Genomic DNA, 27,975 nt, shown 5'->3' on the forward strand with positions numbered 1-27,975 from the left:
TGCCCCACAAAGATGTTAGTGTTTCTAAGAAAGAACTACAGTTTGTCCCAAGGCTCTGTGTCACATCTGTGCATCATGGGGATTTTAAAAAAGGGCACAAATACACATCCTCAGGCATCTCCCACTAACACTTGAGATGCTTCTTGCTGGTCATGTCGTTCCAGATACGATGCATCTCCTCAGGGGAGATCTGGTGTACGGTAATGACTCGACGGTACCTGCAAAGACTGTAGGCCATTTTCCAGTGATTGAAGCCACTGTTCTGATACGGGTGAATGCCCAGCTTCCTCAAACACACCCCCACGTAAACGTCCTCCAGATGCAAGAGTCTGGTGTGCAAGGAAGTCTTGTAGATGAGCTCCGCAACATCCGCCGAGAACACGTACCCAGTGCCGGAGCAAAACGGAGGGTACTTGCTCTCGGGGTAAAGGTCTCTGGGCATGTACCACTTGCTGCGCATGTCCCGTATGGGTCCGCCGTTGATGACGTATCCCGTGAAGTACCTCCGTCGAGGCTTGGTGGCCGGCTTCAAGAGTTTATACACCAAGTTGTCCATGTTCACGAAGATATCGCTGTCCGTTTTCATCACGTACTTGGCTTGGTTGCAGAAAGTGGCCACCCAACGCATTCCCATCAGCGTTTTGAGAGTGAGGTTGTGGTATGAGTCAATGAAGTCCTCGACCACAATGTCGTGAAAGATCTCACTCTCTTGCTCCACCATCTGGTTGAGCACTGCATCTGTGCTGCGTCCCAGAAGAAACAGCGTAATGATGCGAAGGTCGCTGAAGGTGCTTTCGTCACCCCATGTTTCCCTGATGGCTTGGCGGGCGTCGAACTCCTTGTGCGTGGTTGTGATGAGGATGACGAGGAAGGGCACGTTGGTTTCGCATTTCTTGGGCTCATTGATGATAAAATCGAAGGTGTGGGGGTTCAGCGGACGTGTACGGATGTTGCTGAAGGTCGTGGTGGCGTTGCTCTTGTGGGCTTTTGCCGATTTACGCGCCGGGACGGACAGTTGGCTCACGTAGGATGACGTGGGACGGGATAAACTAAGGTACCACAGAGCACTGGCCCAGCAAACGACCGTCAACACGTAGAGGCATGACACTTTTGACGGCATTGTGTGATGCATTTACGTGCACTTGGAGCTGAAGATCTCGAACGGCCTCGCAGCCATTAGCGATGGTACCTCAGGCAGAATTGCAGAACGCATTTGTATGCAGCCTGACGTCAACAGTCAGAGCTGTCTTCTCTTCATATGAAATCGGTGGGATTTTGTAGCAGGGTTTCGAATGTTCCCTGACAGTCTTCCGCACGTTCCACTGGAATCTGAAAAACAAAACAGCAACAGTTCTTTTCAACTAGTGCCCAACTGACAAGTGGTTTTCTCAACTGAAGGACCATATGATGTAAAAGTGATGGAATTTTTCAGTTGCGTATATGCATTTGGCAGATGCTTTCAGCCAAAGCAACTTACAATGCATTCATTGCACTTATTTTTAATCAGTTTTGCTTTCACGGGGGTACTGAACCCATGACTTTACTGTTGCAAGCACAGAAATATGCTATTAACCCTTACTGCTATTAAACCTTATTTTAGATGATATTTATTAAAATTTACAAAACTGTCGGACTGTCAAGTAATTTACAATGGGGATCAACTTTTTAACACTGAAAATGATACCTCCTTGTGCCTGATGAAGACCTGATTGGTCGAAACGTTCTTGGAAAATAAATATTCTTGTAGTTATAATTTTCTGTGTGTGGACTATTGATTGAATGTCCTGCAAATTTTGGGGTCTTTTGGATGTTGTGCACATTTTTGCATTGCTTTGATACTGGTGAAATGCAATATCAAAAGAGCTAGATCAGTCAAATGAAAAGATGATTGCATCATGATCTATCACTATTTTAAACATGATAGATGTTTAGATGTTTGTTTGACGGTCACCGCTGATAAGCTAAATATAATGTAGAAACTTTAAAATAGAAAATTACATTTTCTGTAAAGCTGCAACGATTTGTATCGTGAAAAATGCTATATAAATAAACTCCAAAAAGATGTTTAGCCATTTCAACTATTTATATTGCCATATATTGGCTTTTGGATTATGGCTTTTTTGATTCTTACACGTTTTGTTCAAGATAATCTTCACAAATAAACACATGAATTTTGAAGCCTAATTACAATTATCGGAAGTAAAAGCTAGTTTCCCAACAACTCTCTTACTACAGGCAATAAAACATTTTTGACTAAAATATATAACTATGACTCTACCCATCTGATTAATCACAGTGCATTATGACAACTGTTTTGTATTACAATTTTTCAGAAATGTTGTTTAACTATGCAAGTAATACATTATCTAATCAAATGTGACCGTGGACCACAAAACCAGTAATAAGTGTCAATTTTTCAAAATTGAGATTTATACATCATATGAAAGCTGAATAAATAAGCTTTCCATTGATGTATGGTTTATGATAGGACAATATTTGACTGAGATGCAACTATTTGAAAATCTGGAATCTGAGGGTGCAAAAAAAAAAAAAAAAAAAAATCTAAATACTGAGAAAATCACCTTTAAAGTTGTTCAAATGAAGTTCTTAGAAATGCATATTACTAATCAAAAATTAAGTTTTGATATATTTACAGTAGGAAATTTACAAAATATCTTCATGGAACATGATCTTTACTTAATGGCCTAATGATTTTTGGCATAAAAGAAAAATCAATAATTTTGACCCATACAATGTATTTTTGGCTATTGCTACAAATATACCCCAGCGACTTAAGACTGGTTTTGTGCTCCAGGGTCACAAATATGCAGTAATCAAATAAATCTGAGCATTGGATAAAGTCAGGTTCACAATTCTTGTTTCATTTTGTTGACAGCTAAAGGTTTAGAGCTAAAGGTTTATACACAGATTTAGGATTTCTCTTTTATCACTCCATAAATTAGAGAATACTATCAGCAGTCAGAAAAAAAGAACACGTTTAATGAATAAAACACTATAAAAAAAATGCTATACAAATTAGTGAATGATATAAAAACACTACGTTGTTTTAAGAAAAAAGATATGAATACAACTGTAAAGTGAAAAAATAAAATAAAATTAACACATAAATGTGCTATTTTGAATGTTTTCTTTCATCTAGTTTGAAAGAAGATAAGTTATAAAAGCACAGCAGCCCAAAATCTCTCAAAATCACAATCGCCTGTTGTGTCTTGTCTTTTAAAATCAACAAGTTGGAAAATTTGAGATGAAATAGTTTGCAAGAGAGTGAATAAAATATGACTTCAGGCGACCAGAAATGCAAGAGACATGGACTATTTATACTTGTTTTTTTTTTTTTTTCAGAAAATTTAACAGCAGTGAAGATTTTGTCATTATTTATTCTCCCAGAGGTCATTCCAAACCCACGTCAAGGTGTAAATAAAGTAAATCAGTAAATAAAAGAGAGAATTTTCACTTTTGCCTGAACTATTCCTCTAAGAGGAGAAGAAAGGATGCAAGCAAACGTGAGGAACATTGGTTACTTTAGTAAGTACAGAACATCCCTCCTGCTGGAACACAGCAGCAACCCCCCCGCCTGACTAAATATCTGAATAGACGGTTAGCCCAATATTATGATTCTTATCGACTGACATTGCAGGGGAGTGTTAATGTTAGAATGAATTAAAGAATATGAGGTGGTGAATGTGCATGTGTCTTTGATGAGCAGCAGTCATCTGTTGTGTTGCCTGTATGGAAATGAGAGCGCTGTGTGATTCCTGCTCTGAAGTTTTCAGCCGTTTAGACTTTTGATAAGGGAGCTGTGTCGGCATATAGCGGCTGAATCTTCTTCTCAGTGGGGAAGATCATCAATCAGCACATTTACGGAAGTCAGAAAACATAACAGGGACACTTTACAAAGAAATTATTTATTGTAATATAATTCAAAATTTAACTGGCTGAATTATTTGCTTCTTTATGCGTAGCTAATTTGTTGTTTGCCATCTACTGAAAGTGTGACTGGGTAAACAAATATTTGGATGTGCAAGGCACATGCAAGTTTACTAAAAATAAATGTAAAGTGAAATTGTTTTAATGTAATATCATACAATTTTTTGAAAAACAAAAAATAAAAATAAATATACATCATCTAAAATCTGAATAAGTAAGCTTTCCATTGATGTCTGGTTTGTTAGGATCTGACAATATTTGGCTGAGATGCAACTATTTAAACATCTGGAATCTGAGGGTGCAAACAAATCTAAATATTGAGAAAATCACCTTTAAAGTTGTCCAAATTAAGTTCTTAGCAATGCATATTACTAATCAAAAAGTAAGTTTTGATATATTTATGGTTAGAAATCTACAAAATATCTTCATGGAACATGATCTTTACTTAATATCCTAATGATTTTTGGCATAAAAGAAAAATGGATAATTTTGACCCGTATTTTTGCCTATTGCTACAAATATACCCCAGCGACTTAAGACTGGTTTTATGGTCCAGTGTTGTTTTTGTGGTATATGTATATATGTATACCAAATAGCTTTTACTCACCATTTATCATTATACTCTATAGCTAGAAGATGCCGCATCTAGACAAAGAAAATATAAAAAAATAAAATTATTAAACAGCATTTTAAAAACAGAAATATACATTTTCAATTATTAACATTTGATAATAACAAATAAAATATCACACAAATAATAATAAATACAATTTCAACTGTTTCACAACTTTAAAATTATTAAAAATGTAAAACTTTGTTTTTAAATATTGTTTTTAATATTGATAGAAAAAATATATATTTTAAAACATTTAAGTAAAAAAATTATATATATACAAATTGTTATGATTATCATATAAATTATACATGCTTTTACTCACCATAATAGTATACAGCGGTATGATGCATCATCTAGAGGGAAAAACATGAAAACTTTGATTAAACATGGCTTTTTAAAAACAATTACGAAGCACAAGATATCATGAAAAAAACATCCAAGCACAAAAACCGTGGTTAAGCTCTAAAGATCTGTATAAAATAACATTAAAATATAAATAATATAGAAAGGTTATAATATTATAATATAAAAACGTAAATGTAGAGCATATCACAAATAAAAAACTGCTTGCTCAAACATTAACATACTGTAAAACAGAGAATACAGACTTCCACTTGACATAAAGTCCCTGCAACAACAGTGTGACAACAAGCCCCGATTTCCCTAAACACACATTAGATCAAAATCCCAACGTCCTGGTTTCTGTGATTCTATCAGTCGTCTCCAGTTTTGTTACATTGGACATGTCTCAAAACAATCTGTCTTTCTCAATCAGTGCAGTAATGCTTTGTTTTAGTTTACAAGCCTAAACTCAGCTCTGAAGCTCTATGATGAGAAAGCATCATGACAGCTCATGAAGGAGATTGAATAGAGAAGTTACATACGGCAGCCGCTCTGCTTTAAACAGAGCTGGCGGTGATGAAGCATGTGCAGCAGGAGATGGAAACTCAGCATCTGATCTTTGAACACAAAATGTGGCCAAGTATTGATTTTTGGGAATCCTACAGGTCTAAAGGGGATATTTCAATGAGTGATTTTTGCAAAAAATCATCTTAATTTTCATTAGTGGTATTTGCTAAGCAATCACTATTGTTATTACTCATACTTGGAGATTAAGTTTTGAAAAAATCCCTAACATAAAGTATTACTCTTTATAGTGTAACTCAGAGCATTTTGTGTTCCAGACATGAATGATTTCTCAGATCCCATGTCTTGTTGAGAAGAGGTGCGCTAGTGCTTTCTAAGCTGCTGGACTTCACCTGTCAGACGATAAAACAGCTGAGAAAATCCCACAGACTGTCACTGAAGGAGTTAACAGAGAACGTTCTCACTACTTTCACTAATGTTTTTTAAAGTAATGTTTATGGAACATTCTTATAACATTATTAATATTTGATGTATGTCATCATAATGTTGAGAAAAATATTTTTACAACATCACTGTTCTAAACACTCTCATGACAATTTTTATTTTATATAACGTTGAGAGAACGTTCTGATATCAACATTCTTTGAACATCCTTATGATGTTATTTGTACTTAAACCTCCTCAGTGTTGAGAGAAAACGTTATTAAAAATAAAATGAGTATTATAATAAAAGTTATATTTGGGGTGAAAATAATGTTATTAGAAATGTTATAAGAAACATTTTTGTGACTTTTAAAGAATGTTATAATGATGATAAGAAAATGGACATTTTAACGTTTTTTTTTTTTTTTTTTTTTTATATTTAAAAACAAGGTTCTCACAATGTTTTTATAACCTACATTTGTCACCTGGGTATGCCAGCCATTTCTATAGACCAAAATATCATAGAGACTGGACAGCAAAACACACAAAAAAAATTCAAAACACCGACCAACTACATAGCAACACCCTAGCAACCACCATTGGTAGTGTTTGCATGTGCAAGAACTACTCATATTTCCTTCATAAAACGTAAAAATGTAGTCAATACATTATTACATTATATGAATCTCAACAGATCATTAGTTAATGTACATTCAGAGAGCTGCCATGAAACTTGATTGATATATTTCCATGCATAATCATATTTGAATATACTTTAGCTAATGATCTGTTAAGTATAATTATAATGTTTGTTAATGACTTCTTAATGAAAGGCAGATCTTTAAGAAGATCATTTGCTTATGCAGAGCCGTTCTATGGAAAACTGCAGGGAAATCATCTCGCAAATGCATCAATGAATCCATAAATAAATGTTTGTGATATGATACATGAAAAAAACTATATATATATATATATATATATATATATATATATATATGTGTGTGTGTGTGTGTGTGTGTGTGTGTGTACACACACACAGTCGCTATCTATATTGGAAGTGTAGTGATAAAACTAGTGTTATGCTGTGTTCAAATCCACATTCTAGAGCAGAAAACTCCAACATATTAACCTGAATGAAAGTTTCGGCTTTGTCCCAAGATAACATCATTCTCCAGGCAGCCAACACCAAACACACACACACACACACACACACACACACACACACACAGAGAGAATGAGATAATTTCCCAATCACGGCATGTTTATCAGAAAAACAGAGAAAATTCTGTCTGTAAAAGCAGATAATGACCTCAAAAGGCCAAATGGCCCTGTTAAAACAAGAAACAGCCACAGATCTCGACTCTACTAAGATAAGCAGTGTGTGGACTCAATTTATTGCTTGGTTTTAGCCTGAGATGCATTCAAAGCTCACTCTTGGACCGAATGCATTTTATGCTATTGATTTGCTGTGAGGGGTTTAAAGCGCCTTTGATTGACTTAATAAGAAAGTGTGGCAGGTTTAAAATGGCTATAAATAAATCCAGTACATACAGCCTCCAAGATTAAAGTCAACATCGCTTCACAATTCACCCAATTTACTTTCTTTATACACATTCCTGCTCTTATTCTGCAATTCATCAGTGAATGTCATTGTAAAGGGAAAAATGTAATTTGTAGTAATTTGCTCTGCATGTGCAATGACGTCTTATATTCAGATTTTTTAATACCTTAGCAATCCAATCATTTGAATAAGGAAACAAAAAAATGTCCTACATTTTGTCTCACTAAATGTCTTGTTTAATACAGAACAGATCACATTATCATTATCAAGTATATTGCATATATTTATCATCAAATATTTATCTTGTTTTTTCCCCTAGTAAAATTCCACATGGATTCCACAAATTCCATATTGTTACTTCCTGACCATTCAAGGGTTGTCCAGGCCGATGACAAGAATAAAATAAAATTTTGCAAATACAAAATGCAGTTTTTAAATGATGATTTCAAAAAAGAAAAACGGCATCCATGGGAGAGTTCCAAGGCAAAAGCCACTGCTGACCAAAAAGAACACAAAGGCTCATCTCACATTTGTCAAAAAATATCTTGATTATCCCCAAGACTTTTGGGCAAATATTCTGTGGACTGATGTGACAAAAGCTGAACTTTTTGGAAGATGTGTGTCCCGTTACATCTGACATGAAACCAACATCATACCAACAGTCGAACATGGTGGTGGTAGTGTGATGGTCTGGGGCTTCAGGACCTGGATGACTTGCCATAATTGATGCAACCATGAATTCTGCACTCTATCAGAAAATCCTGAAGGAGAATGTCTGGCCATCAGTTTGTGACCTTAAGCTCAAGCGCACAATGATCCCAAACACAACAGCAAGTCCACCTCTGAATGGCTCAAGAAATAGAAAATTAAGGTTTTGGAGTGGCCAAATCAAAGTCCGGACTTAAATCCGATTGAGATGCTGTGGCATGACCGTAAACCATTATTATGCTGAATTATACTGAGTTAAAACAATTCTGCAAAGAAGAGTGGGCCAAAATTACTCCACAGTGATGTTAAAGACTCATTGCCAGTTATTGCTAACGCTTGATTGCAGTTGTTGCTGCAAAGGGTTTATTTCGATAGTCCACTTTAGACAGTAAGTAACTTTGCAACTACATGTCAACTAGCAGTCATTAGAATATTAGTAGACTGTCTACTTAATATTTTCTAACATTTTATTTTGATGGGTCCACAATATACAACACAGTGAGGATTAGAAACTTTGCAAGTATGTCAACTTATTCTACTAACCCTAAACCTAACCTACTGAAAGTTAGTAGACATGTAGTTGCAAATGAATGAGAATTAGTTGACATGTAGTTACAAAGTTACTTATAGTTAGTAGAATGTCTAAAGTGGAAATAAAGTGTAACTCAAACAATTATTAGATTTAGGGGGCAATTACTTTTTCACGTAGTGCCAGGCAGGTTTAGACAGCTTTTTTTCCCTTAATAAATGAAATCATCATTTCAAAACTGCATTTTTTATTTATTTACTCAGGTTATCTTTGTGTTATATTAAAATTAGTTTGATGATCTGAATCTTTTAAATGTGACAAATATGCAAAAAATAAAAAAAACAGGAAGGGGGCAAAAACCTTTTCATGGTACTGTGTGTGTGTGTGTGTGTGTGTGTGTGTGTGTGTGTGTGTGTGTATATATATATATATGTAAAGTTAGCAGAAGAGATTGTCTTGTAAACATGTCTGAAAACAAAAAAATCCCAATCCATCTTCATATTGTTTGTGCCAGGTGCAGATTCACCCAGACACAGAGACTGACTCATCCTGAGCGACACCTGTGCTGTTTGCCACTACTATAAATCCTATTCTTCGGGACAAAATACGGCAAAAAGCAGTTTTATGGCCAGTCATTTTTCTCAGTTCACCCACCATTGGCAGGAATATACAGCAGATTGGCTTTTAATCATAATAGCATTTTCAGTCTCTCTTGCATTGATTTAAGCTGGATTTATATCTCTGTGACTAACCCCTTCTCTAATATTTTTCATCAATAATTTTGCATAATTACCAGCCTATTGCAAATATGATATAAAGCGCCAATATGCAGTACTCCTCTTGTAAATGAGGCTGTCATCTGCTAATTTCTTTCATTAGGAGCTTGATAGAAACACTCATATTGTTTTTTGTTGCTACAGAATGAAAGTGTGAGGTACACCCATTGCTTTTGTTTCATAAGCTGATGAATTTGTATATGAATTGATTTATTCAGGGACCCCTGTCTAAGGCTGAATCAATTGAGAAAATTAAACATGCACGCTCTGTTCCAAAACCTAGTGTGCTGCCTTGCTGTTTATAGTCTACAGAGGCAGCATTCAGAGCGTTATGGAGACTCATAAGTGAATGAACACTCATCATCTGTTTATCATATAGCATCTCACACAAAGTGCTAAATGTTCAATTTACAATTGATTACAACAGAATTTGGAGTTGGTATGTTGCTAAGCTAAGTGTAATCATTAAAATACTAATATAGTTTTTGTTAACATCATTGAATTAGATTCTTTGTTGTTTTTTGTCATTTTTATTAGGGTTTGTTTAACTAACTAAACTAACTGCAAATGAGAATGCAAATGCTGTATTTGCAATTAGCTGAAATAAAATGTTTTTTTTTTATTTCATTTGAGATTTTTTAAAAGTTGACTATTATTTCATTTATTTGTGATTGCAGTTTTAGTTATTGATGATAAACAACCACTCTAACAAGCATAAACATACACAGCATACTCAATGAATTATACAAATATATCATTTTATTAGCATATTATTTGACATTTTCTGTTTTCATTTTAAATTTAGTAGAATTTTAGTAGAATATATATATATATTTATATTAACTTTAGTTCATTTGTGCATTTTATGTCAAGTAAATGTAATTTTCTTATGGTTTAGGATTACACTTAGTAAGATCTTATTGCTTAACATTAGCTAATGCATTATTAACTAACAACAAACAATGGATTTATTACATTATTTATTCACCTCTTTTAACATTAGTTAAGAAAAAATACAGCACTGTTAGTTAATGTCAGCTCAGGTCGATTAAATAATATAAACAGATGCAACTTTTAATTATATATTAGTAAATTTCTAAATTAACATTAACTACGATTTGTAAACACTTTAGAGGTACTTTTCATAGTTAGTTCATGTTAACTAATGCAGTTAAATAATATTAACAAATATAACCTCATTGTAAAGTACTTTTTAGTTTTAGTCAATGATAAAAACCCTGTCTATAATAAGCATAAAATACATAGTTCATAGCAAGCTGTATGAACTATAATTCACAAAGCATTAAGGGATTGCCTTGGAAACGTGAATTTATCCAAAACAAGGTAGTTTGTGATAAAGGCACTCTTTGTTCTCCAATGATACCTTAATAGGCTGCCTATGTAGGCAGATCACTAGGTTCTGGAACAGAGCCACGGGTCTAAATAGCTTTTTTAGTGTTACTGAATCTCTCCTTAGCACTACAGACAAATGTAACAATGATGAGCATCGATGCGAAAATAAAGAAAAAACTGCTATATGTAATGCTAATTGATTCAACAGGTGCGCTCATTTGTGTGATTGGCAGGCGATCACCATGGCAACAGAACAGTGGGATGACAGCCAGAGACTCACAGCATCCCACACAGTACTTAAAGCCTGTCACTCACACACGCAAGTATCGAAACATCTGCCAAACACACGGCCATCCAAATGTTCACATAAATGATAGTAAAACCATTCTCTCTAGTTTCCGCTTCGCAAATGACTCACTGTCTGTTTACATACGCACCAGCAGTGTGATTATTGCCAAAAAGAGTGGGGAAATACTCAGCTGAAGATGTTTTAAATGACATGGGCAAACCATCAATTCCGTTTGCGTGGTTGTTTTGTATTTCGAAACCTAAATTACAACATAAATGTTAAACTGAAATGCAACAGGCCCGTTTGTTGTATTTTCCAGCTTTGAATGCAAAATGCTAGTCAGTTCCTCGGTGCCTGACCTTCCTCACTTTATCCAAACGCTGCTAAAAATACCAGCATTGGCAGAAACATGCAGCAGATTGGCTTTCAATCATAATAGCATTTTTAATCTCTCTTGCATTGATTTAATCCGGCTTCACATCTCTGTGACTAATCCCTTCTTTAATATTTTTCATAAATTGTTTTGCATAATTACAAGCATACTGCAAATATATCAAGAGCCAATATGTCAATAAAAATGATATTTTGGCGCTTCCTTACATCAGTGACATGCACTCTTTAAATATCATTTTTTTCCAATTTTATAAGCGCAACAGCATGTATGACTATAAAGCTACAAATGGTCAAAATTGTACTTTCATTATATTTCACTACTTTTAAAAAATTAACCCTTAAACTGTGCTGAAATTTTTTAAAATTTGCTGTTCCCAGTCAAAAATGATAGGCCTTTTACAAATTGTATGGCCTTGTCAATCTGTCATTATGCTATATTACCATCGAATCTTGGATTCAATCTTTTTGTCAACTTGTTTTCTTTCAGTTAGCACTGTTATGCACCTCACTTCTTCAGTGAAAACTGCTGGGTAAATTATTTACAAATTGAATGATGAAAATTGTAGTTAGTAACATAATCTGGATACACACATATTACACTCTTAAAAATAAAGGTGCTTCAAAAGGTTCTTCAAGCGATGCCATAGAATAACTATTTTTGGTTCCACAAAGAACCATTCAGTCAAAGGTTCTTTAAAGAACCATCTCTTGCTTAGCTTTTTATAATCTGAATTTATGGAACCATTTAGACAAAAAGGTTCTTCTATGGCATAATATTTAATGACGATATAAAAATGTCAAAACCTTGGGAATCCCTACATGAACAAACATTAATAAACATGAAAACATGACATTACATGGCCAAAGTCTACCAGGTTTGAAATATTTTGTCCAGCCTTCCGATATTAATAATTAGCAAATGTATCTGGATATAAAGAAATGTTACAGCTATGTATCTGTGGTGTTTAGTAACTAGCATAATGGTTAGTCTCATGTATATAAGTGGTAGGTTCATTTAGAAAGGAACATTTAAATGAAAAAAGGAATAAGAATTGGGGTGAATCAACAAATTATGAATAATTTACTGCCATTGTGTGAATAATATGTAATCATGTAATCCATGAAAAAGTAACAAACAGCTTCAAAAAGAAGAACAAACCCTGTGCTAATTGAAAGAAAACACGCTGACAAAAAATATTTAATCCAATATTTGGTAATAATATAAGGTATTGAGAGATTTACAAGTAATTTGTAGGACCAGTAACATCACAAGTTTAACAAGTTGATTTAAAAATCTCCTAAAAAGCACAAAACATATCCAAATTATACTCTATGTGAGCAAAGCCAGTAAGTTTTAGTCCAATGTGATAACATTTACTAGCATTTCCGAGAAAAAGAAAATGCTCTCTGGGTCAAAATGACCGGAACACAACATGAGGGTCAACATTCATATCATGAATGATTATGGAAAAACACTTCCAGTATGCTCTAAATTATCAGATTTTCATGTCAACATTTATTTTTATAGTTCTGTAAAGACAATGTAGTGGACTTTTTATCAAGCTGTATGACATAACTAAAATCTGTTTTGACGGCTGTTAATTGTTTTACTTTGTTTAGAAAAGCATGTCTAATCAGTTGAGAAAAAAAGGCACAATTAGTCAAAATTAAAGCTGCATTAGTCCACTTGTGTTGGACTAATGCAGTTCCTGTTGAATTACAATTCAGTTGCTCTTTGTGTCATTGCATGAGTTATCTTCATGTTACCTGCAATACAAAGTTGCAATACAAGCTGTCAGGTAAATATCTCAGTAGTACGTTAATAAAAGATCAGCTTCTACTAGCAACATCCCATATATTTACCATGTTAAAAAAAACATAAGTTGAAGCACACTGCAGCAGAACAAGCAGCCAGGAAGACATTGCCGTACCTGAAATCTAATGAGATCCGCCGGAGCTAATGCACTGAACACTGCTAAACTCCTGAGGAAATGTTGAAAAACAATGCTTCCTTCAGTTTTTACAGGCAGGATCCAAGCTAGGCCTGGACTCATTCAAATTTGACTTGCATTGCCGAAAGCAGTCACCCCCTTCCCATTTGGCATGCATTGCAAATCATCCAGCAAAGCCATGTATATTCATGAAAGGGAAATACAAGTCATATCTTGAACCTCAGGGAGACGTTACAAACCAGTGAAATAATTACACAAAACAACCAGAAGATAGAATGTATATGGTGATTTATGGTTCTGCGGGGGGCAAATCCGTAGTAGAGGAACAATGCGAAGACACCTATTCATCAAAGCGGTGGCATCCATTTCTTCTAGCCGCTAGGTTTAGCTTTCTGCAGTCTACTCAGTAAAGAGAGCAATTATACTGTCCTCTATACATCAGAGAGGAAGGGCTGTGATTTATAGTCTCGCACTGATCTGAAAGCAGGCTGCTCAAATGCCTAACCAATAAAGACATTTCTACTTTAACACATGACATTTTCAATTTACAAAACTGCATTTCTATAGAAACTATCAAAATGGCACGAGTGCAGTACGAGTTTCATAAGACAGGCCATTAAAACTTTAATCAACCAGTGGTTAGATGTAAATAATGGCTTTCAGACCTTGTGCAGGACATATTTTGTAGTAAAAATAGCCCACAGTAGAATTAAATAACACTTTTATAATAATAAAAAAAAAACCCCCGAATATGCTCGTATTGTCATTTTCAGATTTTTTTGTCCAATGACCAGAAAAAGAAAATTAACAGGGTGGAAATAAAAAGCTAAAGTTAATTAACGCTATTAATAATCATTTTTATTCATTGAAAGACATCTGAAATAAAATAAAATATAAATATTAGATAAAAAATTTCTTAACCTTGGCAACTACAGTGTCTGTAGAAAGTCTTACATTACAAATGTATAAAAGGACATTGGTATAACACTTTTCTCACTTCACTAAGTACTCGTGTAACAGGAATTATATAACTATATTCTGTAACAACAGTATGTATAAGATCCAGGGGGTGGAGATGGGTGGGTGTAGGGATATGTAAAGTGGGAGGAGTTGGATCTCGAGTTGGTGGAGTTGGTGCACCACAGTAATACCAGTGTACTTACATGGTAACTCCTCAGGAACTGTCCGCTTAATATAAAGTGTAACATGCTGGACACCAACCACAAGTTATATGTAATGCCTAACTTACTGCTGTGTAACATCAAAGTAATTACATGGTAAATCCATAGGAATTGTCTACTTAATATAAAGTGTAGCACTGTCTTTATCAAAAAGTGCTGTTAGTCCTGTTACACATTTGTACTTATACACATACCATTCAGGGATCTGTTACATATGTGTAGTTACACAAACATTACAGCTGTAGATACTACCAATGTGTACTTACACTGTGGTTACATACTACGCACACATCTAGTTACTACGGAAGTACACAGGTATTAGGGACACAATATAAAGTGGGACCGAAGTGCTAAACTAACAATAACTACAAATAAATAAATTATGTTATTTTAGCATTAGTGAGATTTAATATATTTTTATATTTTCATTATAATTTTAGTTAAAGTTTTGTTGTTTTGTACGTTTTTTAATTTAATTTCTAGATTTTATTAATTCATATTTATTAATAGTAATATTTATAAAGTTTTAGATTTAGTTATTTAGCATCAAGTTAAACTGAATGAAAATGATAAATGTTGCCTTAGAATAAGATTTTTATTGATTGATTTTTTACTATATTTATTTTCAGTCGAAGTTGATTTTATTTCAAGTTCTTTCATGGTTTATTTTTTTGTTTTAGTTAACTAAAATAGCCCTGACAAAAGCATATGCAATTTTCAAACTTAAACTACACTTAAAATGAAAATGGAAAATATTAAAATAAAAGCTAATTCAAAATATTAATAAACTTAATTTTCAAACTGATTATCATAACTTCAGAAAACAAGATGAATGTGGCTCAAACTATCTAATAGCACAAAATACCACAAATCCATTGCTAATACAGACTGATGTGCTGTCGTTTTCTCTCCAAAACGATGTCACTGCCTGGAGGATGATGTCATGAACTAATAAACTCGCCTTAAGGAATTTTCATAAAAGAGTGACAGAGTAGAAAGTGACATTGAAAACACAGGAAAAACCTATGAACTGAACACTAACTAAATCAATGTTCCTAAGAAAACAATGTTATGAGAAAGTAAGAATGAAGGAATATATTTCTTGATAAATTGCCAGCTTTTATGTTAGAAGTACAGAAGTATTACATGACAAAAATAAACACGATTCATTTCTTTCAAAGCTAAATAACTAATCTGTAAATTTCTGAGTTTAATATTTAACCTGCATATGTTTATGGTACAAAAAATGTACCGCATTAAAGGAAAGATTCACCAAGGCCATTCATCTAGTGCACATTTACACAAACCCAATTAGAAATCAGCGCAGACGGATTGCATGAACGCATCCAATGTCAACGGCCCCTCAGGACCTATGTTTGCAGATGCACCGAAAAACACATATTAAGAAAAGTATACAGCGAGAGATTATTAAATAATGCATAAAACCAGAACGGCGCATCAGACACACACAAACACATACTGTGTTTTCCCATTTGGCTCAGATCATCATTACCTGCAACTTTAATGCATCTTTCCACTTGCTTTCAGTTCAGAGGACACTGAAGAAATGATTTTAATGCATTTTGATTGTTGTACACTATATTTGAGAATATATTCTAACTTCAGAATTCTCATTTAATTTTCAATAAAAAAATGAATAATTGAGCCAGTATAATGTATAAAAAAATGACATGATACCGAGCCAGTGTTATTTTAGTATCATTTAAATAATATTATAGTTTTTAAAATAGCTTTTATTTTAATACTTTCAGTTTTGCTTTTAGTTTTAGTCTATTTGTTATGTGCTTTTGTCATTTTTATTTTTAAAAATATTACTATTTAATTTCATTTCATTTCAGTTTTAGTTTTTATTTTATTTCCAGTTAATCATTTTAGTGCTTCAACTTAAACTGAGTTTTAAAATAAGTTCTTGCAAGTCAAGATGGTAAGCCAGTGTTCATTTAGAATGATTTAAATAATATTTTTTTTTTATTAATATTATGAATTAGCTTTTATTTTTAATACTTTGTTTTACTTTCATTTTAATCTTTGTTAAATTTGTAGTAATTTTGTTTTGTGCTTTTGTCATTTTAATTATTATATATATATTTTTAAATAAATTAGTTTTTATTTTATTTCCAGCTGGTAATCTTAGTGCTTCAACTTAAACTTGTAAACGAAAATGTGTTCCTGCAAGCCACAATCGTAAACCAGTGTTTTTATTTATTTATTTATTTATATTTAACTTTTATTTTAATACTTTTTTTGGGGTAATGTTGCTATGTGTTTTTGTCATTTTTATTCACTTTTAAATGTTACTATTTAATTTGCTTTAGTTTGAGTTCAGTTTTAGTTCTTGTTTTATGTCCAGTTAGTCATTTTAGTGTTTCAACTTAAAGCTGCTGTCCATAACGTTTTTTGGTTAAAAATGATCCGAAATCAATATTTGAGCAAGTACATAACCAGCCAGTGATCAAAATGATTGCCTTACTTTAACCCGATTCACAACGGATTAGTTTATAATAATGTTTTCTAATTTGAGTGGTACGGGTAGGTTTTCGTGGCTCTGCGTCATTACATCAGACATAAAGAAGTTGTCCCGGCTAGTAGGCTATCGCACATGAGGATCCTGCAGGTGGCGGATCATTTAGTTCATTTGAGAATAAAGTATAACAATAATAATAATTTGCACTGTTTGATATGAGCTAACCGATCTTTAGATTTAATCACCATTGGTTGCATGATTTATGGTAATGCTTTTTCCTCAGTTGGTGAGAACAAATGTGACTGACTTGTAACTTGTTCAGATGACAATATCCGGTGAAAATTCTTATTTGGGTCATATATTCGAAGACGTAGGCTAATCTTTGATTGCGAAGTAAATATCCACACTGGTGCAGTGACTGACTGCCACACATTCACCTCAAAACATTAGAGGCATCTGTGCTGGAGCTGTGCCAGAGAACAACCCACGCAAGCAAGATAATTCTGCAAGAAACTGCAATTACAGGTTTTCAAACAGAGATCGCGACAAAGAGGCAAAGCTTACGGACTGCAGCTTTAAACTGAATGAAAATTAGCAGTGTTTTTCATCTAATATTTTTGCTTTATTTCAGCTTTATTTTAATAAACAAAAAACTGTTTTCTAAATTTAGATTTACTTAACGATTATAACCCTGTGGAATGTCTGCAATAATGATTTATATTGATTCATTAATGAAAATCATAATTGAAGGCTTGTCTATTTGATTTGGCTGGAAACTTTAGGCTTGAGTTCATTTCAGCATCTTAAAATGATCCACATCGTGTGAACTCATGGTTGCACAAATTCATGTGAACATTTCTGAAACTGTGTTTTACCAAACTTACATTTCCATTTATTCATTTATGCAAACTATATTCAGTAGGAGCTAAATGTTTTAACGTTTAACATGCAGAAAAGATAACATGCATTTTCCATCTGCCAGTATTTTTGTGTTGGAGAGAAACTATACTGGCAAATGTTTTGGCCTTCTGTGGGCTCGACAGCTCCCATAACGAAGCACTTCAGCTCTGTTTAACAAGCGATCCACACGCTGCTTTGGGAAACAGGTGCTGGATCCATCTCAACATAATGTACTTGATCTTAAGATCTCCAGAGCGAGTTTTGTAATGCTATCAGGAAGCCCGGCCAAAGACTAAAAAAATGAAAGGAGTGTGTAGGAGTGAAGCCTGTCACCAGCCCTTCCCATGGCAGTCATTATGGGTAATGGGCAGCATTATTTCTCAGGCAGAACCGACCTGTCTGAAGCAGCAGCAGCAGACGGCTGTTCATCTCAAAGTCATAAAAGTCACTCTCCATGTGCTGTACAATTTCTGATGACATGAGCTTTTTTCACTAGTGAACTGCAGGATCTGTCAAGCGAACCAGAGAAATTAGAAATTGTCAAGTCAATAAACGAGTGATAGAACCAACCACTGAAATCAAAATGGACCTTATTTATTTTCTTATTACACTCTCTTATGCTCACCAAAGCTGGATTTATTTTAGGGATGCATGATATTGGATTTTTTCCGATATATTTTTGCCGATATTTTTCAAATCATTTTGGCCGATACCGATACCGATATATTTCCTTTTTGTTTGGAAACAACACCAAATCTCTCCTGTGCAGAAATTATAAGCAGAATACAATTACAATTAAATAAACCATAATGGAGGTTTTTTGACAGCACATTGAAGCTTTAAAAATAACTATAAATAAACTATATATCAATCGCTGAACCCCCCCCCCCCCCCCATAAAGATGCAGTGTTAACCTTTTAACATTTTTTTATTTATTTATAAGATTTAACATTTATAGTTGCAAAAATTCTGAAAATATTTTACAGCTTATGATTTGTTTAAAAAATAAAATTACACATTAATGAATAAATCAGTATAAATAAAATTATTTCATTTAAAAGTGTCATGTTTGTGATTTTTTTTTCATGCAAACTATAGCTTGACCTTTAAATCAAAACATACTCATTATTTTATAACATCAACTACTGCTTTATTTAATCAGAAACACTGTCTAAATGCTATTTGTGTAGGCTATTTTACTTTTAATGTAATTAGAAGTAGGCCAACAGCGTCCCCTACAGATTAAAACACATTACCGAACGAGCATTAGGAGGCTGCCGATGCTGCAGCGGCGCGTGCTATTACTGTTTACTCTATCACACACCGAAAGCATCATTCTGTATGTGCTTTCACAGATTAAACACAGCAATCCAAAAGAGTGATTCTAATCATCACTCCGACAAAGCTTTGCTTCAAGAATGAGCCACACTGCTGACATGATCTAATCACTAGCACACCCTGAGCATTGCAGTCCTCTTATCGGCAAGACATATCGGCATAATTGTTCATATCGGGCCGATGCCGATATTTACATTTATTGGCAGATTCTGATATCAGTCCGATAATATCGTGCATTCCTAATTTATCTGATCAAAAAATTCAGTAACTAATTAAATAAATAAATAAAGTGAAGCATTATTACAATTTAAAATAACTGTTTTCTATTAGAATATATTGTAAAATATATTGTATATAAGAATGTAATTTCTGTGATGCAATGCTAATTTTTTTTTTGTCTTTTTTTAAAGTCACAGTAGTGTACACTTAATTCTAAATAAAAATATTTTTGTCCTAATAATCAAAATGAAAAAAACTTGAAACTAATTGCTCAATGTTTATTTTAGAATTGTCCAGATACCATAATAAAATTGTGGTTAACATCTTAGTATTTTTGTTGTGTTTTTGTAACTTTTATTATTATTTATGTACATATATGTATACTATGTATATTGTATTAATTTTTAAATAGTTTTAGTTTACTATAATCACCCTGGTGACTCCAGCTCTATATTTTCTCATTGAATATCCTTTTGCTCTGAAATATTACAAAAGCTTACAATAGCATAACCTTTTGTTCAGATTAAACTCTAAGTATATGTTGTGTTTTGAAGCTTACTGTACTATTACTGTATTGTTGTCAAGTTATCAAACAGAATTAGCTGCATGTTTGAGCTCAGAGCTCGATGTCTGATCTGCCCTCGTGGATCGAAGGGTTATCTTTATTTCAGGATGTTATCAAAGCAGATCACTGAATGGCTTCCTCACTGCAGTAATCTTCTCCTGTGCTTTCACTCTTCTCAGCTTCACAGATTCTGAGCGCAAATCATTTTGGATTGTATTATTAAAACTAGAGAACTGAGATCACAACCTTGATTTGACTTCCTCTTCCTATCTCTATGTAAAACACATCATGCCTCATCTGAACCAAAACAGCAATTTTTGTAAAGCGTGTAAAGAGAGCAGTCAGCACGGCCCACAGCCTTAAGAACTGACTCTCTCTCTCTCACACACACACACACACACACACACACACACACACACACACACACACACACACACACACACACACACACACACACACACACACACACACACACACACACATACACACACACACACACACACACGGACAGACAGACACAGACAGACAGACACAGACAGCTCTTTATACTCAAATCTGCCAGCCAAATAATTTCCTGCTCAAATACATCTGTTCAGCACAAACTCCCCTGTTATTGATGAACAAACAGCAGACTGACTCATGAATTAAAAAAATGAAATTCCTCATTCATTCCCGTTTTCAACAAGAATTTACATTACATTTTCACAAATTTTCTTGTCATTACTGGATAAGGTAATCAAATTTTGATACAATGCTAGAGAGCAAGCAGATATAAACCACTGTTATTTTTTATTCAGATAACATCATGTTAAAGTGAAATTTAATTGCACTGAAAAACTAATTTTAACTAGTCAATTAAACATTTTACAGCTGAGCTTAGCTAAAATATGTTAAATATATATTAAAATAAAATTTTAGAAATATTTTTTTAAATAATTAACTTTAGACTTTTCTGATAACTTTCTATTAACATTTTCATCAATTTACTTTAGACTTTAGAATATAATTTTTTAAATACTGCCTAAATAATATCTAAATATATCTATATTATATTTTAAAATATATAATACTATATTATAAAATATTGTCTATTTAATACAGCAAAATAAATTGCATTGACACTTGATGTCTGCAATTATTTAAATATTTAAAATTATTTTAAAATACTACTACTACTACCACTAATAATATGGTTATATACTTATAATAAACAACAGCAGCAGCAACAACAACAGCAATATTTTTGTTTATTTATTCATTTGTTGTTTGTTTGTAGGAGCACTGTAATATGGAATCCTGCTTCCATCATGGAATTAAAAAAGAAAAAAAAGAAAAGGTAATTGTGACTTTTTATCTCACAATTCTGCCTTTTTTTCTCTCAATTCTGAGTTTATAATTTACAGTTCTAAGGAGAGAAGAAAATAGCGAGAGATAACCTCGCAATTGCAAGAAAGAGAAGTCAGAATTCACAATTACTTTTTTATTCTGTGGTGAAAAAACTGAGTTGTGAGATGTAAGCTCAGAATTCTGAGAATAAAGTCAGCATTGCGAGATATAAACTCAGATTTTCTTTCCTCACAATTCAAAGTCTCAAATGTGAGCTACAATCACAGAATTGCAAGAAAAAGGTATTTAAGATTTACCTTTTTTATTTATATTAAACCATAGTGCTGCTTTAAAAAAAATAATCTGACAAAAATCACGTGTTAAAAGCATGTTAAATGTTAATTAGGAAGCTTATGAAATGAACACGGCCACCATAACAAATCCCCACTGTATGGAATAATGTAAAATTAATGCACATTTTATGAGCTTATTTGGCTTTCCAGCTTTGCTGCAATCTATCAAAACTTTTCATTCAGCTTAATGTAGCTGCACTCATTTAATCGTCTGATTGATTTTTTTTCTTTCTTGCCTGGTGCTCACAAAGCCCAATTTAGTTCAGTCCCTGAAGCTGGAATATGTAAATGATGAGCGTGTGCTAATGTTTTTATGTCAATCAGACTGTTGCATGTAAAGCGCAAACAGTAGGCCTTTGTTTTAAGTGAGATTGCTGATGCTGTTTTATTTGATCATGTTATCATATTGGCATAGTGCTGGTCTCATTCTCATGCTGAAGGGCAGCAGGACTCCGAGACGCTCCTCCAGAAGCACCAATGAATGGAAAACTATGTATTAGACTCTGAAAAAACTATGTATTAGACTCTGCTGAAACATGATGGCACACAAGGGCACTGCTGTATCCATCTGATGGTAGCAGCATTTCATATGTACTTTTTTATGCCACATCTAGGAATTCATTTCTTTGCTACTTCTGGTAAATTTCATGTGAATTTTTTGGGGAGACTAGAGAGTAGAACACATTTTGTGTTGACATTTTGGCATACCGGATATATTATATATTAATAATTAATAATATATTATATAGACATATTTATATATTATTTAGGCAATATTTCAATATTTCAATAAGTCCAAACTACTAGAAAATATAAACTAAATTTTTGTTTTAAAACAGTTTTCCTTGTTTTATGCATAATCTAACAAAATGTACACAGTAAAAAAAAAAAATAAAAAAAAAAAGTAGTAGTTTTTACTGAAATAGACTGGGAAAACCTGAAATATTACAGTTTAAAACTCTACTAAAATGTATAATAAAATACTACATACTAAAATCTGCTTTGTACCTTTAACACTTACTGAAAAACACCATAAAGGTTATAAAGAGAGAGAGAGAAAATAAGTTCATTTCCACAAGTTGAGGTAACTACAGTTTCATACACAAATAAAAAACACCATGGTACTAAAATAATGCAATAAACATTAATGTCAACACCCTAATATACATAAATAATAAAGGATCTATTATAAAACACAAACAGGGAATTCAGCAAAAGTCAGTTTATATTTTTATTTCATGTAAATTATAAAATGTGAAATAGTATTTTGCTTGGCTCTTTCATTTTTGTTCACTGTATATATAGTAATGGACCTTACTGTTAACCAATGAACACATTTCTACTGTAGCATTATTAGTCTTTTTACAGTTAAAATTACAACTGGTTTCCAAAAGCTAGAGCTGGCAGAATGTAATATTCAAATATATATGAGTGCATTGCCTTGAGTAGGCTACAGATTCCTAGCAGAAAAATAAATCCAACCAATTACTGAAAATATAAATTAGTCAGGTACGCAGGAGCATCTGAACACAAATAGGACCATATGTTTACCTAAGGGTTTTGTCATGCAACACCAATTACTTATGAGCACCTGGCAACCCACATCATTTCTGAGTAGGTCATATGAGGGTGAGTGGTATCATACGAGAATCTTCACAGCGGATTCATGATATGGAACGAAACATAAACTGATGCTGGCACACTGATGTTTGCTGCTGCTGCTGCTGTTTATTGTTGGAGGATTTTATGTTTGTTTCCACTGGCTGCCACAAGTACTTAATAATAGCTATAGGTTCATACAGGTAATATAGGTTTTAATTTTTTAAAAGAAATGAATACTTTTATTCAGCAAGGACACATTAAATTGATTAAAAGTGACAGTAAAATATTTATAATGATTTGTATTTCAAATTAATTCTATTTTTTATTTATCATATTTATCAAAGAAGAAAAATGTATCACAATAATAAGCATCAAATCGTAATGATGCAGGAAATTCAGATTTTCATCACAGGAATAAATTACATTTTACAGTGTAGTCATATATAATTAAATTTTTTTTTTAATAATAGTTCACTGTTTTTTTGGTATTTTTAATAAAATAAATTCAGCATGGGTGAGCAGAAGTGACAGCATTAAAAATGTATAGGCACCAAACTTTAGTATATATTTAGTATCATGAAAATCATCATGAAAAAATAATCAGAATGTACCAATAGGAATATGTCATAAATATGCTGTTGCACAACAGTCTTAACAAAGGCATCAAGATTCATTGTCACGACCGCATTGTCTGATTATTCCTACAATTTTTACAGATAATGTACAAATCACAGCGCAACACATCAGGACTTCTAAGATCAGCTGCAAATCACACACACAGTGCTCTGTAGGTGTACATATTGGATTTTACATGAAGAGAAGTGAAAATTGGGAAGCAAAATAGAGCAGCATGATGCAAAACTGTGCCTAAAGCATGCCAGAATAGCAGAAATAACATTATTGTTATTGCAAACAGAGGAATGGCCTCGTCTTTCTCAACACACAAAGGGTGAATTCACTCCAAAGTCACAGCAATTTATTTCAGTGCAAAAACTTACCACATGTAATCCGGTTAACCAAAGTGCTGTCTATAGTGCGGCAAAATATGTGTATTTAAACTGGGAACCTGAAACATACAGCTCAAACTGGTGTATTTTGATTATAGAATGAATGAATTCTTTTAGGGACTGAAAAACATACAGTAGCAATGAATCAGTGTAGTTCAGATTCCTGATTTGGTTCTTCTTAGAGATTCAAAGCAAACAGTGCTGACTCCCAAGCAAACGACTCTCATGAGTTGGCTATTTTTACTGAATTAAAACATACAGCGAAACCAGTGTCTTCCAATTTCCACATAAATAATTCTTATGATTTGGTTCTTTTTAATCAGAGGTGGAAAGTAATGAATTACATTTACTCACGTTACTGTAATTGAGTAGCTTTTTTGTGTAAAACACTCTCTTATCAGTGTTATTAAAAAAAAACAACAACTTTAAACTAGCTTAATTGGTGTTCTGATCTCTGCTGACAAATGCCAAAAATCTCTCTAAAATCAGCCAACCTGAACAACCTGACTAGACTTTGAGACTAGCTCTGACCAGCAAACTAATTTGATGTAAGCTGTTATTTTCAGCAAGGACAAGAGATGCTAATGAATAAGAGCCACGTCTTAATTTAGCTCAGTACGGTAGAAACACAGAGCACTTCTTGTTTTTATTAGAGCTGAATGCATCAATATTTCTGCTGGTCATAATAACTTTTAGGGATTTCATCCAACCAGGGTTATTAGTAAATCAAACTTAAACTAAAAATGTTACTTGAAATAAAAACATATTTACTGAAATAAAATAAAATAGCTTACATTTATTTGAGCTATAGTTGCCAAGGATGCACTTGATGTACTAAAATAACTGACATTAAAAATATTAAAAATTATTTAGACATACGCATTTAGAAAAAAAAAGACAAAAACAGTAAAATTGATAAAACTTTAACTAAAATTTAAATAAAAACTGAAAATATAAAAAAACTAAAAAAAAAAAAAACTATTATATCAGTGTTATTTTAGTTTAGTAGTTAGTATTTTATTCAAAATATATAAATACATTTGTTTTTATGTTTATATTTTCCATTTTCATTTTAATTTCGGTAAAGTATGAATAATAAGCTTCTCATTATGCAGCATAACAATATGTCTACAGTCTGACTTTTCTTGTATTGCATGATGGTGGTATACTGCCATACATCCCAGCTAAAGCTGCAGTCATGAGAGCTTGCCATCAACCAGGCTGTATTTAGTTATTATTTCAAACTTTTTTGATAGTTTGCTTGCATGATTCACCATATGCAGTGTTTGCTCATGTGCATTTTGAGTTGGAGAAAGAGTGGCACTTTTAATTGGACAATAACTTGTAAACTGTATTTTTGGGAAGCCATCTGCCATTGTGTTTTAATTAGAGACAGTGTAATTTGTGACTCAAATTCTTAAGTTGTGTTTGTGTCAGCATGTCCACCTTTCATACCGTGCAAAAAATAATGATACATGATCAACTAAACTCTTCAATTTGTCCTCAGTTAACGGTGGTCTTGTCAAAGTTGTGCTATGGGGGAGAGTGTTTGCATTTTCGTCACTGGGATGAAGGTTCAAATTTGGCCTGTGGCATTTCAATCCTGTTTATATTTACAGTAAAATATTGGTTGCAGTGTTATTTTAGTATCATTGAGATGATATAACATTTGTTGAGCATTTTTCTCAGGCTCCTATGTTTATGTTCAGTTATTTCATTTTAATAGCAATGAAAACAACCTATTAATTGCCATTAAAGTGAAACTTGCTCATTTTACAAGAAAATTTCAAACAACACAGAGGCTTTTGCATCTGAACTCTTCATATATATATATAGTTATGATATATTATATTATATAAATAAATAAATATAAATATATCTTCATAACTATATATAACCAAAATAAGTGTAATTTTATTTACAAATATTTTAGAAAAAAAATAATAAATAATATTAGCTAATAAATAATAATAAGAATAATATATACATATATATATATATATATATATATCATATCTATATATGTTGTATCATATCTATCATATCATATCTATCATACCTTGAATATATATATATATATATATATATACCCACCCGCCCACACAAACACACACACATGGTCATACCACCCACACATAACTCATACTGAGTCTGAGAATGCTGCAGTATAGCAATTTTTCTCCCTAAGATTGCACAGGTACCTGAAGGGCTGATAATATATGAGCTATCTGTGTGCTGAAAGTGGCATATTAATTTCAACTCGACAGGAAAAAAAAAAAAAAAAAAAAAAAACTTGCACTTCTCATTAGAAAGATCCATCAGCATACACCTGCTTCAAAACACATCTCACCCCTGCTTTTTAATTGATCATTCCCTTCACTGATGAACGCATGTGAGAGAGAGAGAGCTTTAGGTGATCTTAAGATAAGATAAGTCTGATCCGTCAGGATGTAGTGGCGACAAATTAAACAAAGCAAATCAAAAAACACACAAAAACGCTAATGCACAAAGGCAGATTTCAATAAATCAATGATGCTGCTCTTTTTCGGGCGCCTTAATGCCGTGTAAGCCAGTTTTAATGAACAACAAGAAGAGCCAACCTTTCACAAATGAAAACACAGCTGCAACCATATCCAATATCACAGGTGTTATTTGTAGATTGATTAAAGCATGAATCCTCTCTATAAACATTAGCTCACTCGAGGCCTGCCTTCCGCTTTCGTTCCAACTAGGCCCGAGATTTGTCATCATAATTGCAATTCCTAAATAAAGGAATAGATCAATTTCAAATAAGGAGACTGTGTCTTCTTAAAGTATGCCCGACAGCTCTCACACAGTTTTTCAAACATGATTATTGCTTGGAAGTCCAGATCGCCTGTGGAAGTCAACCAAGGTGAGAGCGACTCCCTACCGTTTAAAAAATACAAGAAATCACATGTGACAAAAAAAGAGCTACAAAACTCCATCTAAGTATTCTAAAAAGTCAAAGCTCTGGGGAGAATGAAGCATGACAGGAATTGACTGGGCCGATGTCTGGGACACGCTGTGATAAGAATATAGATACGTACACAGCGTCGCTGCAGAATGCAGATGATTCTACAAGGCAAACAATCACATCTCAATCAGAGATAAACAGATATATGATCGGACAGAAGTGTGCAGATGTTGTGGAAAATGAGTGTCATTCATTCCTCTTGGATATGTAATTGCCATAAGAGATGTAAACCAGATGGAGACTGTTTCTTAATAGGTCTGGTTCATTTCATTCAATCTGTAATTGCAATGGTCAAACATAATGAATGAATGAATGTGAAAAAAGTTTACTGACAAAAAAAAAAAAAATGAATAAAATAAATAGACATCAATTAAAAGCTTACTGGCTATAAATAAAGGTCAACATAAGCCTACAAACAAACAAAACATGAATAAATAAATCCTACAATAACTGCTAAAAATGTATACATATATGCAAACAAACAAATGAATAAATAAATAAATGCCCACTATTAACCAAAAAAATAAACACATGGGTAGATGACAATAAATATCAACTGAGGCCTACTATTAAATAAATAAATAAATAA

At 33.1% G+C, this 27,975-nt stretch overlaps 1 protein-coding gene across 1 annotated transcript in view; it reads right to left on the reverse strand.

Moving 5' to 3' along the window:
• b3galt1b (UDP-Gal:betaGlcNAc beta 1,3-galactosyltransferase, polypeptide 1b) overlaps positions 1-27,975 on the reverse strand; it is a 143,682-nt gene that overhangs the window by 926 nt on the left and 114,781 nt on the right. The window contains exons 4-6 of the mRNA XM_079426598.1: positions 4,887-4,917; positions 4,556-4,593; positions 1-1,329 (exon numbers count right to left, since the gene is read on the reverse strand). The exon at positions 1-1,329 is cut by the window's left edge and continues 926 nt beyond it. Coding sequence (XP_079282724.1) covers positions 125-1,132 — 1,008 coding nt within the window. The 5' untranslated portion in view covers positions 1,133-1,329; positions 4,556-4,593; positions 4,887-4,917 and the 3' untranslated portion in view covers positions 1-124. The remainder of the gene's footprint in view (positions 1,330-4,555; positions 4,594-4,886; positions 4,918-27,975) is intronic.

Source organism: Barbus barbus (genome assembly GCF_936440315.1).
Source record: "Barbus barbus genome assembly, chromosome: 10".
Lineage (NCBI taxonomy): Eukaryota > Metazoa > Chordata > Actinopteri > Cypriniformes > Cyprinidae > Barbus > Barbus barbus.